The 14,215-nt window shown below is 33.9% G+C and overlaps 1 protein-coding gene across 2 annotated transcripts in view; it reads right to left on the bottom strand.

Annotated features, from left to right (window-relative positions):
- ADAD1 (adenosine deaminase domain containing 1) overlaps window positions 1-14,215 on the bottom strand; it is a 47,121-nt gene that overhangs the window by 31,764 nt on the left and 1,142 nt on the right. For both annotated transcript variants that reach the window (XM_036853471.1, XM_036853472.1), the window contains exons 3-5: window positions 11,601-11,768; window positions 6,829-6,897; window positions 2,324-2,449 (exon numbers count right to left, since the gene is read on the bottom strand). In XM_036853471.1, the coding sequence (XP_036709366.1) occupies window positions 2,324-2,449; window positions 6,829-6,897; window positions 11,601-11,768 (363 nt within the window). The remainder of the gene's footprint in view (window positions 1-2,323; window positions 2,450-6,828; window positions 6,898-11,600; window positions 11,769-14,215) is intronic.

Here is a 14,215-nt window from a genome sequence, read left to right as displayed (position 1 = left end):
AAATCTCAAATAAATCATCTAACCTTACACCTAAAAGAACAAGAAAAATAGATATAACCAAAACCTAAAGATAGAAGAAAAGAAATCATAAAGACCAGAGCAGAAATAAATTAAATAGAGACTAAAAAAAAAAAACAATAGAAAAGATCAATGAAACTAAGAGTTGGTTCTCTGAAAAGAAACAAAATTGACAAACCTTTAGCCAGATACATCAAGAAAAAGAGAGAAGGCCCACATAAATAAAACTGGAAATGAAAAAAGGGAAGTTACAACTGGCACCACAGAAATACCAAGAATCATAAGAGATTACTCTGAACAATTATATGCCAATAAAATGAACAACCTACAAGAAACAGATAAATTCCTAGAAACATACAATCTCCCAAGACTGAACCAGGAAGAAACAGAAAATATGAACAGACCAATTACTAGTAATGAAATTGAATCAGTAATTAAAAAACTCCCAACATACAAAAGTCCAGGACCAGACGGCTTCACAGGTGACTTCCACCAAACATTCAGAGAAGAGTTAATACCTATTCTTCTCAAACTATTCCAAAAAATTGAAGAGGAGGGGTCACTTCCAAACTCATTCTATAAGGCCAGCATTACCCTGATACCAAAACCAGACAAAGATACCACAAAAAAAGAAAATTACAGACAAATACGCCTAAACACAGATGCAAAAAAATCTTCAGCTAAATATTAGCAAACCAAATTCAACAATACATTGAAAGAAGGATCATACACCATAATCAAGTGGGATTTATTCCGGGGATGCTAGGATGGTTTAATATACACAAATCAATCAATGTGACACACCACATTAACAAACTGAAAATTAAAAAGCATATGATCATCTCAATAGATGCAGAAAAAGCTTTCAGCAAAATTCAACATCCATTTATGATTAAAATAATAAACTCTCAACAAAGTGGGTAGCAACGGAACATACCTCAACATAATAAAGGCCATATATGACAAACCCACAGCCAACATCGTACTCAATGGTGAAAAGCTGAAAGCATTTCTTCTTATATCAGAGGAATAAGATAAGGATACCCACCCTCACTACTTTTATTCAACACAGTATTGGAAGCCCTAGCCACAGTAATCAGACAAGAAAAAGAAATAAAAGGAAAACAAATTGGATCAGAAGAAGGAAAACTGTCACTGTTTGCAGATGACATACTAAATATAGAAATCCTTAAAGACTCCACCAAAAAACTATTACAACTAATAAATGAATTCAGTAAAGTTGCATGATACAAAATTAATATATAGAAATCTACTGCATTTCTATACACTAATAATGAACTATCAAAAAGACAAATTAAAAAAGCAATCCCATTTAAAATTGCATCAGAAAGAATAAAATACATAGGAATAAATCTAACCAAGGAAGTAAAAGACATACTTAGAAAACTGTAAGACGTTAATGAAAGAATTGAAGTTGACAACAAATAAATGGAAAGATATACCGTGCTCAAGGACTGGAAGAAGTAATATTCTTAAAATGACCATACTACCCAAGGTAATCTACAGACTCAATGCAACCCCTATCAAAATATCAACAGCATTTTTCACAGAACTGGAACAAGTAATTGTACAATTTGTATGGAAACACAAAAACACCCAAATAGCCAAAGTGATCTTGAGAGAGAATGAGAAAGCATGGAGGTATCATGCTCCATGATTTCTAACTAAAGTTGACCCTTGAACAATCATATATATCTTCTCCCCACCTAGGTCACAAAAAATTCTTAAGAATAAGAACCAAATATCAAGTTGTTTTTATATCATCTATAATATCTTATTCAGAGATGAATATAAAATTCAAACGTGTTTAATGAATGATCAATCTAGAACATTACAGGATAAACAAAAGATAAAATGTAATTGGAATCACATCATAATATTCACAGGAAAAAACATAGATTCATGATTTTTCACTTTAATCTTTTATTCTTTGAAAGTGAAGAAAATATGTTAATTTTTATAGAGTCCCTCTCAATATTTGTTATAATGAGGTTAGATTTCAAGCTGGTAGTGACTCCAACACAGTTACTGATTAAAATATTAGGTTATTTTACCATTCTGCAGTTCTCTATTGGTTCCTGTTCAGTATACTTTATCTCTACCTTTGAGAATCTTTGTGTTTAATGACCCACACCTACTAGAAAAGGCCACTTCAAATCAATGCAGCACCACTGTCAACAGGGGCAAAGATAGTTAATTAAAATATTACTATAGCGTAGTTCAGATCATTAAGTTACTTAATAGTTTTTGTACAAATGAACACATCCCAAGTACTTGCACTTACCTCTTTCAATTATAAAAGCAGCTAATGAGTTGCTACATTTCAGATACTCTGAATGATTAGAAATTAGTTGATAAAATGTTTCTTTAACAATCTGTGAAATCTTTGCGAACTGAATATGTCTCCCTTCTAGAAAAAAAAATCAAATGCAACATGAATTTGAGGAACACTGTGCTTTCTCCCAGAGGTCTTTATTATTCCTCTTATAACCTTTCAATTGAATGAGTTAATTTATAGAGATATGTAAGCAAATTTATAATTTATGTCATGATTGAGATTTTAAAGTATTCCACTCTAAAAGAACACAAGTTATTGAGCTTTTTGGATAGATTCTTGTAAAAAGATGTACAAGTATTACATATTAGAGGATTACTAATTTATAATTGATAAAACATTCAAAAGTCACACAGGACACAAGACAATTCTCTGTTGTATGGGACTGTCCCACATTGCCTGACAAGCAACATCTCAATGAATGCCAGCAGTCTTCCCCAATCATTGTGACAATCAAAATATACTCCTAAGTATTTGCCCCACTGAGAACCACTGCAAAGCACTAAACACTTAGACTCTTGATATAGTTCCACGTTCCCACTAAAAAAAAAGTCCCAAACTTTGAAAGGAGATAGTCTGAAGTAATCAGGATTACCATAGAACAGTTATAACCAAGAATATACATCAAAAGTCACCCATGAACCTTTTAAAAAAACTGAAAGACTTGAGGTTCTGAGATAGGGCCCTGACCATCTGTTGCTTTGTGTATGTATGCTTGTATATCCCCAGGGAAGAATCATTATTCTAGAGAATGAGAGGTTGCAGAATCACGTAATATAGTATTTCTCAAAGTTTAGTTGTTTACTAAACACTGATAGTTCCCGTTAGTTGCATGATAGTTGCTAAGTAGTCTATCAAGTGGTTCGCAGTCCATTATATGTTCAGAAGAAAAAAGTAAATGAAACAATTTTGCTCTCATACCTTGTATATATATGAATTGTATAACTATATTTTTCACAGAAATTCTTTTTACCTGCTTAATAATTATATTAAAAAGGCACATAAATGATAAAAATTTAACGTTAGTAGTCTCAGATAATACAACTCATTTCAGCTAGGCCATTTACAAGTTTTTACTTGTATTCGTCAAACTTGAATTTTTCTTTGTTAATACTGTTAATGCTCTTTAGCAAAAACATGTAAAGTCACATCAAAAAAGAGTTAAAGAACATCATAAACACAATCAGAAGAATGAACTACTTGCTATATTCTTTTATCTAACCACAAAGCATACAATGCGAAGGTGCAAATTATTATAATTGCATGCTAGCATATATTTCATTTAATTTAGTAAAACTACCATGTGGTGTAAAAATTAGCTTTTGGTGTTTATGCGGTAAAAATATGACTGAGAAGCACTCAACAACTTGGCTCAGCTTATTACCAAAAACTTATGATACAGGAGAAGCATATTCATTTGATGATATTATAAAGTGAAACGTTTTTTTCCCACTGTAACAGCAATATAAGAGATGTACATTCAGAAGTCTCCCTCTCCAAATGCAACCACTATTACCAGTATGGATATTTTGATAAACAAAAAATACATCTAAACATACACTACTTTAAAAAATAAAAACTGGGGCATGCTAAAATCCACTTTGCATTTACTGTAAGATCCCTGCATACGAACCTTCAAGTTGTGAACTTTCAAAGATGCAAAGGTGCGTTCACATGTCCAATCATGTAAGTTAGTTCACGTGTCTGTCATTACATTGTCACATGTGTGCATCCTCTACAAGTGGTTGTGCTTTTGTGTACTTTACTGTACAGTACTGTATACAGTAGTACAGTATCTTTATTTCAAGCCTAGGATGCCTGGAAGCAAGTATAAAAGCAGCGGTGATGCAGCTGACACTACTGTACTTTTCAAGGTACTGTATAGTAAGATTAAAAATGTTTTATTTTTTGTGTTTGTTTTTTATGTATTATTTGTGTGAAAAGTATTATAAACCTATTACAGTACAGTACTATATAGCCGATTGTGTTATTTGGGTACCTAGGCTAACTTTGTTGGACTTATGAACAAACTGGACTTACAAACATGCTCTCGGAATGGAACTCGTTTGTATGTAAGGGACTTACTGTACTTGGTCTTGGGCATCATTCAGAGGTAGATATTAGTGCTACCCTCCTTCTTCTTAATGGTTCCACAGAATGAATGCACTGTAATTTATTTAATCATGTCCTATATAGTTAGCAATTATTTTGTGCAATGATATAGAACAGAAAAATACACTGCAATTAGTACTGACAGATCAAGAATTATGTGTGTGGCAAGAGAATATTTTGCTGCATATTAAAAACGTTGCACCTGAATACCATAAAGAATGTTTGGAAGTTAACAACATACTGATATAGCTCTTGATCTTAACTGATGTTGAAGGAAATAACAAATGTTGTGAATATAATCAAATCTTAGTTACTAAATGTATCTCTTACTAGCATGCCTATGAAGGAATAAGGAGCAAGTGCAATACTATTTTTCCTATACATGTGCGCTGGTTGCTGAGGAAATAAAATGTTCTCCTAAACTATTGGAAGTGAAGGGTGACATAAAAACATGACATACATGATGCTAACACCATTTCTTTGATTTCCAGTCGCTAATTTCAAGTGATCTTTAGTATCATAAGTAACCTGAACCTATCTTCAGAGCCAAAATATCACTATATTAAATGAAGATACACTCCAGTAAAAATATGGCAAAGTAGACAGGCTGCGAAATGGTGATGCCCTCCATAACTAGCCCAACAGGACCTGTCCAGATTTTTATGTATCTCAAATCTTTTTTTCTTCAAAAGTGGTAACATCCAACTCCCGTGTTTACCTATAAGCCTGATAATGATGTCTGTTCTCCGTTTCCTGACTAAACGAAAACTGTCAATTTTTAACTTTTTAACTCCTTACCTGAGCCTACCAAACCTGACTCTACTAATGTATTTCTTTAAACATACTGTTAACCACATACTCTTTCTTCCGCATAGATTGATCTGTTTTCTCAGGGTAACAGTAGTCTATATTATTTGCCAACCCTGGATTCTTTCTAACTATTCATTAAAAATGTCCACAGAGGCTGAAAAGAAAGACTAGAGTCCCTTCTCATATTAAGAAATCATTGCTGTTGGACTGATCACTCACTGTCCTTCTGTTCATCAATTCCTATGACTGTTAGGGTAAATGACTATATTTGACTGACTACATTTAACTATTGGTAGACTTTGCCTTTTGAATGCGCCTATTTTCCCTGGTCTGGTCGTTTTACTCCAAACAAGCACACAAATGGAGCTTTTTTCTGTCTCAGAAAGACAATGGAAAACCAAACCTGAAAAGGCATAAATCCTAATCCTCAGACCTGGAAAAGACAAAGAAAGAAACGCTGTTCTTCACTTTAGTTGTACAAATACTCTAAACTTTAAAGTCTGAAGTGTTACTACTATGTAGGCAATGTAGAAATTAAGGATAATTTCCTGCCTTTCAGGGGATTCACAATCTAATGGGAAAAGTATATAATAATCCACAAAATGTTGAATATAATAAAATGTTAAAATAATAGTAGTTACTATTTAGTGAGCACCTACTGTGTGCCAGGCACTGATCAAGTTTTTTTTTACATGCATAATTTAATCCTCACAATAATCCTATGAGATAATTATTATTGTAGCCATTTTATAGATAGAGAAATTAAGGTGCACAGAGAGGTAACTGGTCCTAGGTCACATAACTAGTAATTTCAATTGCAGTTGTAGTTTTCTTTGGGCTTGAGTGACAAATAACTAACATTAAAAGAAAGTGAATAGATTACCTGAAATGAATACCCCAACCATCAAGCACCAGAAAGCCACTGGATTTCATTAATGACCCGCCCACTGAAGCAAAGAGTTCTCAAAAAAGCAGTTATATGATATTGATAAGCCATCTCTTTATAGGAAAAAAACCACTTCTTCAATAGTTCCTCTCCAATTTTATTATTTCTCTCATTTTTAGCAGAGTATGGAAGGAAATACTCATCTTTGTAGAAGTGTGACGGGTTTGAATAATAAAATACTAATGTACATTTTCATACCTATGCATATTTTAATTATATGCTGTTATAATTTTTAATTGGGTTAATCTTCTTTAAAATTTATCATAGGGCTTCCCTGGTGGCGCAGTGGTTGAGAATCTGCCTGCCAATGCAGGGGACACGGATTCCAGCCCTGGTCTGGGAAGATCCCACATGCCGCAGAGCAACTAGGCCCGTGAGCCACAACTACTGAGCCTGCGCGTCTGGAGCCTGTGCTCCGCACCAAGAGAGGCCGCGACAGTGAGAGGCCCGCGCACCGCGATGAAGAGTGGCCCCCGCTCGCCGCAACTAGAGAAAGCCCTCGCACAGAAACGAAGACCCAACACAGCTAAAAATAAATAAATTAATTAATTAATTTTAAAAAAATTATCATAAAGGACTTTCCTACCATAATGTACTTTTGAAACATATACTGGTTCAGGTGAAACAATAGGTTCTGCAGGGATAGGAGGGGGACCTGTAAATAAAACAAAAACATAAGGAAAAATGAAACATCAAATGTTCCAAAGAGCAGGTATCATACTACTCTGTAATAAAACAGCAATCCAAGAATGATTATCTTTTCTGTATACTTCTGCCAACTCTAGGCCATCTATTATCCATTAGCTCAGCCTTGCTAAATGTCTTTCCTATATTGAAATCAATTCTACAAACACCAAATACTTTTCTGGGTTCCCTATTTTTATGCTACTATATAGCTTGCTTTGTAATAGATTCAACATTCTGAAAATCGGTTAAAATGAAACCCTGTTCTAAATGCTTATGAACAATTTTACATTTACAATAATACTAGGTAAAACATTTAAACTTAATATTCTACCAAAAATTTAGTAAGTAAAAAATTACCATTTTAATGCTATTTTATCAGAGTAGTTTGTAGGGGAATACTTCATTCAAAGTTTTCTAAGCTTTCAGTCCCATTCTTTGCAATAGCTTTCCAATTTGGTTCCCAAGTTGGGAAATCCACGAAAAACAAGAAAAGAACATGACACTAAACTAAAGGGATGACAAAAGATCAGGAAAGCTTAAATGAGAAGGGTCCAGGAGCAAAGGTTCAACTAAAGTAGTCAATATCTCTCAAGAAATCATTCATAAAGACAAAGAAAGAAAATAGAACTGCTACTCTGGACCTCATTTTGAGTAAAATGAGAAACTGGTTGTAACACAGAAATTAGCAAAGAAAGACTGACAATGTCATCTTGGGGTTCACATTAGTTAAGTAAATGTTGACTATAGTTAGATATATACACTCTGGACTTTAAATAAGCAGAACTTTAAAAACTCAGAGAAAGATAGATTTTTTTCCATCTATTCAGTGAGGATCAAGTGAAATGAAAACTAAAGATATTAAATCCTGTTTATCAAGCACAAATGCTTTCAATAAATAAGAAAATGTGACTGTACAAGTTGGTCTGCACTTTGAAACACCATATACAGACAGAATAATCTTGAAAAAGATGAACAAAGTTGGAGGACTCACACTTCCTGATTTCAAAACTTAATTACAAAAGTTACATTAATCAAAACAGTGTGGCAATGGCATAAAGACAGACACTTATAGACCTATGAAATAGAATCGAGAGCGCAGAAATAAATCCTTACAAAGGTGGTCAAATGATTCTCAACAAAAGTGTCAATACCATTCAGTAGGGGAAAGGACAGTCTTTTCTACAAATGATGCTGGAAAAACTAGATGATATCCACATGCAAAAGAATGAAGTTGGACCCTCAGCTAACCCTATATACAAAAATTAACACAATATGTATCAAAGACCCAAACATAAGAGCTACAACTATAAAACTCTTAGAGGAAAACATGGGCAAAAAGCTTCATGACATTGGATTTGGCAATGATTTCTTGGATCTGATGAAAGGCACAGGAAACAAAAAAAATAGGCAAATTGGACATTTTCAAAATTGAAAACTTCTGTGACTCAAAGGCCACTATTAACAGAGTAAAAATGCAAATCACGAAAGAGGAGCAAATATTTTAAAATCACATATCTGATAAGTGATTGTTATCCGGAATACACAGAAGACTCCTAAAACTCAAAAGAAAACCAAACAACCCAATTCAAAAATGGGCAAAGGACACAAGTATGACATTTCTCTAAAGAAGATATACAAGTGGGCAATAAGCACATGAAAAAAATGGTCAACATCACTAATAATTAGGGAAAGCAAATCAAAATCACAATGAGACATGATATCAGACCCATTAGGATGGCTACTATCAAAAAAAAATGAATAGCAAGTGTTGACAAGGATGTGGAAAAATTAGAACCCTTGTGCACTGCGGGTGGAATGTAAAATGGGGCAGCCATTATGGTAAACAATATGGCAGTTCTTCAAAAAAATTAAATACAAAATTACCATATGACCCAGCAATTCCACTGCTGGGTATAAAACCCGAACAATTGAAAGCAGGGTGTCAAAGAGATATTTGTACACCCATGTTCATAGCAGCATTATTTACAATAGTCAAAAGGAGAAGCAACCCAAATGTCCATCAACAGATGAATGGATAAACAATATGTGGTATACACATACAATAGGATTATTATTCAGCCTTAAAAAGGAAGGAAATTCTGACGCATGCCACAACATGGATAAACTGGCTAAGTGAAATAATCCAGTCACAAAAGAAACACATACTGTATGATTCTACTTAAATGAGGTACCTAGAGTAGTCAAATTCATATAGACAGAAAGTAGAATGGTAATTGCCATGGGCTTGGTGGAGGGGGGAATGGGGGTAACTGTTTAATGAGTATAGAATTTCAGTTTTGCAAGATGAATAGTTATGGATATTGGATGCACAAAAAAGTGAATGTACTTAACACTACTGAACTGTACACTTAAAACGGTTAACTTGGTAATTTTTATGTTTTAAATACATGCATTACAAAAAGTTTACATTACTTTTACCACATTATTAAATGATTTTTTAAGGGATATTGAACTAAAATAAACACAGAGCCAGATTCTTAAATCACTGTGTCAAAAAGTGTTTAAAAAAAAAAAAAAGTGTTAGATTTTCAAAACCTAACATAATATCATTAATCATACTGCTCTTGAAAAGAGAGCAAAAAAGTATTTATATGGTTAACAAAAAACTAAGAATATACTTTCAAAAACAGCATGTACAATATATGAAAGAAGATATACATGAAATATAATTCTGATGAGTTCAGAATTTTGAAAAAATTAAAAATAAGTTTTTAAAATTTTACATTATAAATAGGGAGAAGGAGACTAGAAAAACAACTATAACATTAACAGCAAAGAAAAGAAATAAATACTCAATACTTATCTTCCATATCCCTTCACAAGAAAAATAAATAGTTAAGCTCAGTTGTCTAGGACAAACATTTTAAAGAAAACGTAGTTCATTATAAAGGAAAAGATGATCTAATTGAATTATTTCCAGGCTCTATGCCAAGAGAAAACCTTTTATTAAAGAACTCTTAGTCATCATTAAGGCACTATTGGAACTTTTTGAGAAAACAATGGTGAATATAAAAGTGGCATCAGTGGAGGTGGCAAAATGTTACTTTAATTTTCACAAAAAGGGAAAAGATAAATGTTTAGAAACTAAAAATTGTGGCCCACAGGGCAAAAGATTTGCTAGCTGTAGATAAACATTTTGAAAACCCTTAGGGGAAATGCATTTTTCATGAGAAGCCAATCATAAATATCATTTTCTGATAATTAAATTAGATGCATGGGAAATTCTGTAGATATATTTTAACTTGATTTCAACGAAGTCTTTTAGTTCCTTGAGGGTAGAGAATAGGTCTTACTTGATTCTAGATTCCTAGTATTTACCACAGTCCCTGGAAGTTATCACAGTCCTAGTATTTACCATAGCACATCCTCAAAACATAGATTTATTGATTCAAATGCATGTGACGGTTGGAAAGAAACGGGGAAAATATTGCTGGGGACATACCTAGGTGGGTTGATAGCTTATAAAATAATCACATATAAAGAATTTCCATTGATAAACTGCCAGCATGGATAAGACACCAAAATTATCATACCCAGCCCTAAAAAATTATTTAATAAATCTAAAAAATAGTGAACAGAAATATGAAAATTAACAAAATACTTTCCTAAGTACTTATTTAATCCAAACTATGACAGACTATCAGTATTTTGAAAACAATGAGAAAGACTACACATCAAAACTTAATAATGGTTTTAATTAAACAACAGAAAAATTAAAATATATGGAATAAGAACTGAACTTAAAGAACAAAATGACTTTAAGGAAAGTATTACAAGAGAAATATTAAAATTAATAGGTTATAAACAAACAAAAAAAGCCCAGTCATAAGGTGATTTGAATTTAACTAGAATTTATTGTCACTGTTTAAATCAAATTTAAATGTTTTTCTTTACTAAAGTTGCCTCATTTATAGCTAAACCAAAATGTAATCTAACATGAATGAATACTGACAAAAACTGGTTACTATGCTAACATATATATTCCTCAAATTGATTAATATTTAATAAGAACCACTGTCATTTGATTATGTTACTGTTCACCAGGCACTGGTTATAAGCTTTGCATCCATTATTTACTGAATCCTAATGACAGCCATAGTAGGTATCTATCCTTGTCTCCATTTTTCAAATGATGAAACTTAGGCTTAGGAGGCAAACAACTTGTCTTGTCCAGGGTCAATACTCAATCCTGTGCGATCTAATTGTGGAGTTTACACTCTCAACCTATTTGCTATGTTACCTTAGGCCCTTATTTTCTCAAGTAACCCTACCATTACCGAATTTAACATAGGCAGACTTAACAAAAATTGCATTAAAAACCTCTACGTGTGAAGTGCACAGTGTTAAGTTCATAATAAGAATCCAGTAAGTTACAGAGAAAGCTAAGTTTCAGGACTCAAACCCATCTACAATCTGACAAGTTATCAGACAGTTCACCAACATGTTTACATCTCTGGTGTTGAAATATACAAGAGCATTTTAACTACTATTAAATAAGTCAGCAATCAGCAATGGAAGAAAATTATTCAAATCCTGCTACTTCTATCTTGTAGTTGCCAAGTAACTCTTCATTAACATAAATCTTTCAGGTGACTCTTTCTGGAAAATGATACACTTTATAAACACTACTTTATAATCAAGAATATTTACCTGATGTTTCTGAAATTCTTGGTTCAGTTTCAGCCAATTGTAGAAGCTCATCAAGAGCTAATTTTGCTGCATTTGATCTAGACTCCTTTTTATTTTGTCCCAGTCCAGTCTTGTATTGAATACCATCCACCACAGCACAAAAAGCAAAATATGGTCCCAAAACATTACCTTGAAAAATAACTCAGAATGAATGTTGTAATACTTCACAGTATGATCTTGCAAAAGATGTCTGCGACATAGGAAAACATCCCAGTACAACTGCAGAAAACTATCTCAGCCTATCAGTTATTCTGCAGAGCCAATACAGGTTAAAAGTAAAGCGGAGTGGGCCCCTGAACTAGTTCTGAGGAATCCTTCAAGCAGCCAGTTTGGCTCCAGATTCAGCATGAACAATAGGGCCAGCTTAGAGTACATGTCACACACAGAGTGACAGTGCCTTGTATAATGCCTGGCAATGGTAAGCATCCCAATATCCACCTAATGACCAATGAGAGGGAAGATGTGGAGCCTCTGGCAACATGTCTCTTCTTTCGAACTTCAATACCAATGAAGTTGAACAACTCCTACCCTCTGAGTGCCCTGATACTCTTATAAGCTCCGGAACAGAAGGAATCCCTTTGAAGAAATCTTACGTTTCTATCAGGGAGTCACAGTAAGCAATCCAACCCATCATAGCCTTACGGTGTGTGTGGGGGATTTACAAGGAAAACCAAACAGTAAATAATAATAAAAAAAGATATGCTAAAGAACTAAACTGTCCAGTCATCCAAAATTACCGGAAAAATTACCTTTACACAGTTACATTTACCTAGTTTTCATATTTGCCTGATGAAAAATGAAATGGAACCATCTTCTAAATTTACAAGCCAAAGATTTTTCTGGTTCAAGTTTTACTCGGTATTCAGACTATAGGAGGCCTTTTTAAGTCTCCATTCCGGTTACAAATGGCTACATACAGTGTCACTCCATATAAGCCTCATTATTATTGTATTATCTTGTTTTCTTACATATTCCATTAACTGCTGGGTTTTTAAGATGTACATCAAGATTTTAGAAGCAACTCCAGACTGCATCAGGGTAAACTGTTTTCCTCCTAACATCTATGACCTCAGTTTCCCAAATTCCTTCCTTCATGATCACCTGGGTTCCAATCCAAATTTAGTAAACCTGAGACTATTTTATATTTTTAACAAGTGGCCCAGATGATTCTTATTTGTGAGATATTATGTGTCAAATTTGTTAATAAGTACTCTGTGTCAGAGTGCTGAGACTTTAAGCTTCATCCTGTTTCTACCCCAAGTTCTCAAACTTGATCATCATCTAAATCCATACTAAAGAGCTTGTTAAAAAATACTGACACTCTGGTTTTTCTACCAAATCTACTGAATCAGATTATTCAGCTAGTACTATGCACATAAAATGAACACCATTAACAATCACTAGATTGTGTTTTTGAGTTTTTGCTTGGTTCAACGAAGAGCTGCCCTGATAAGTTTTTTTCATACTGTGACCAATAGTTTACATTTTCCAAGGGCAGTTTGAGAAGAACGGCAGAAAGCTAACTAATTACACCAAAATTCAGTCCATAGTATTGATCACATGAAGTTATCCAACCTACAGTGATAGGACCTAGGAAAACTTCACTTCATTATTAAGGCCTATTTTTGTCACCTGTTAATTTTCCTAATCACTAGTCATAAGGTTAAGAAATCAGAAACTTCTTTCTATCTTTTACTGATCTGTACTCCTGTAGCCTTCCACAGGCCCAATCTGCTAACAGATTCTTTTGGCAGGGGACAGTTTAACAGAGAATGGAGAAATTTAGTCACAGACAAGTCTGCAGACAGAGAATCAATCAGGTAACTACTATTTTCCCTTATACTTTATAAAAATTAGGTTCTGAAATATAAATTGCAGAAGCCAAATTTGATTATAATTTTTGTTAGGCATCATCATCACAGAATACTCATAAAATCATCAGAGTCCAAATATTCAACATCCCTACAAAAGTATATTTATGCTATAAGAAGTACTTACACACTTGAAAATAATCTACAAGGCTGATGAGATTTCCGTTAAACTAGCCATACACAAAAAATTAAAATTTAGTGATTTTAGAACTTTTGTATGAGTAAATTTAGAGGCTCAAAAGGCTAAAGAAGGGCTTCCCTGGTGGCGCAGTGATTGAGAGTCTGCCTGCCAATGCAAGGGACACGGGTTCGAGCCCTGGTCTGGGAAGATCCCACATGTCACGGAGTGGCTGGGCCCGTGAGCCACAATTGCTGAGCCTGCGCGTCTGGAGCCTGTGCTCTGCAACAAGAGAGGCCGCGATAGTGAGAGGCCCGCGCACCGCGATGAGGAGTGGTCCCCGCTTGCCACAACTGGGGAAGGCCCTCTCACAGAAACAAAGACCCAGCACAGCCATAAATAATAAATAAATAAAAATTTTAAAAAAAAAGGCTAAAGAAGTATGAACATAAAAATTTCTTAAGTACCCTTGTCAAGACATACTAGCAATTATCTAACCCCGACATTAGGCAAATAAACAAGATAATCAAATTTTGTACCACTTATATACTCTGTTTTCAATAGGAAAATATTTTCTAGCACTGGAA

Source organism: Balaenoptera musculus, chromosome 5 (genome assembly GCF_009873245.2).
Source record: "Balaenoptera musculus isolate JJ_BM4_2016_0621 chromosome 5, mBalMus1.pri.v3, whole genome shotgun sequence".
NCBI classification, from domain to species: domain Eukaryota; kingdom Metazoa; phylum Chordata; class Mammalia; order Artiodactyla; family Balaenopteridae; genus Balaenoptera; species Balaenoptera musculus.
The sequence above is the reverse complement of the archived record's forward strand: the minus strand, read 5'-3'. Positions and strand labels throughout refer to the sequence as shown.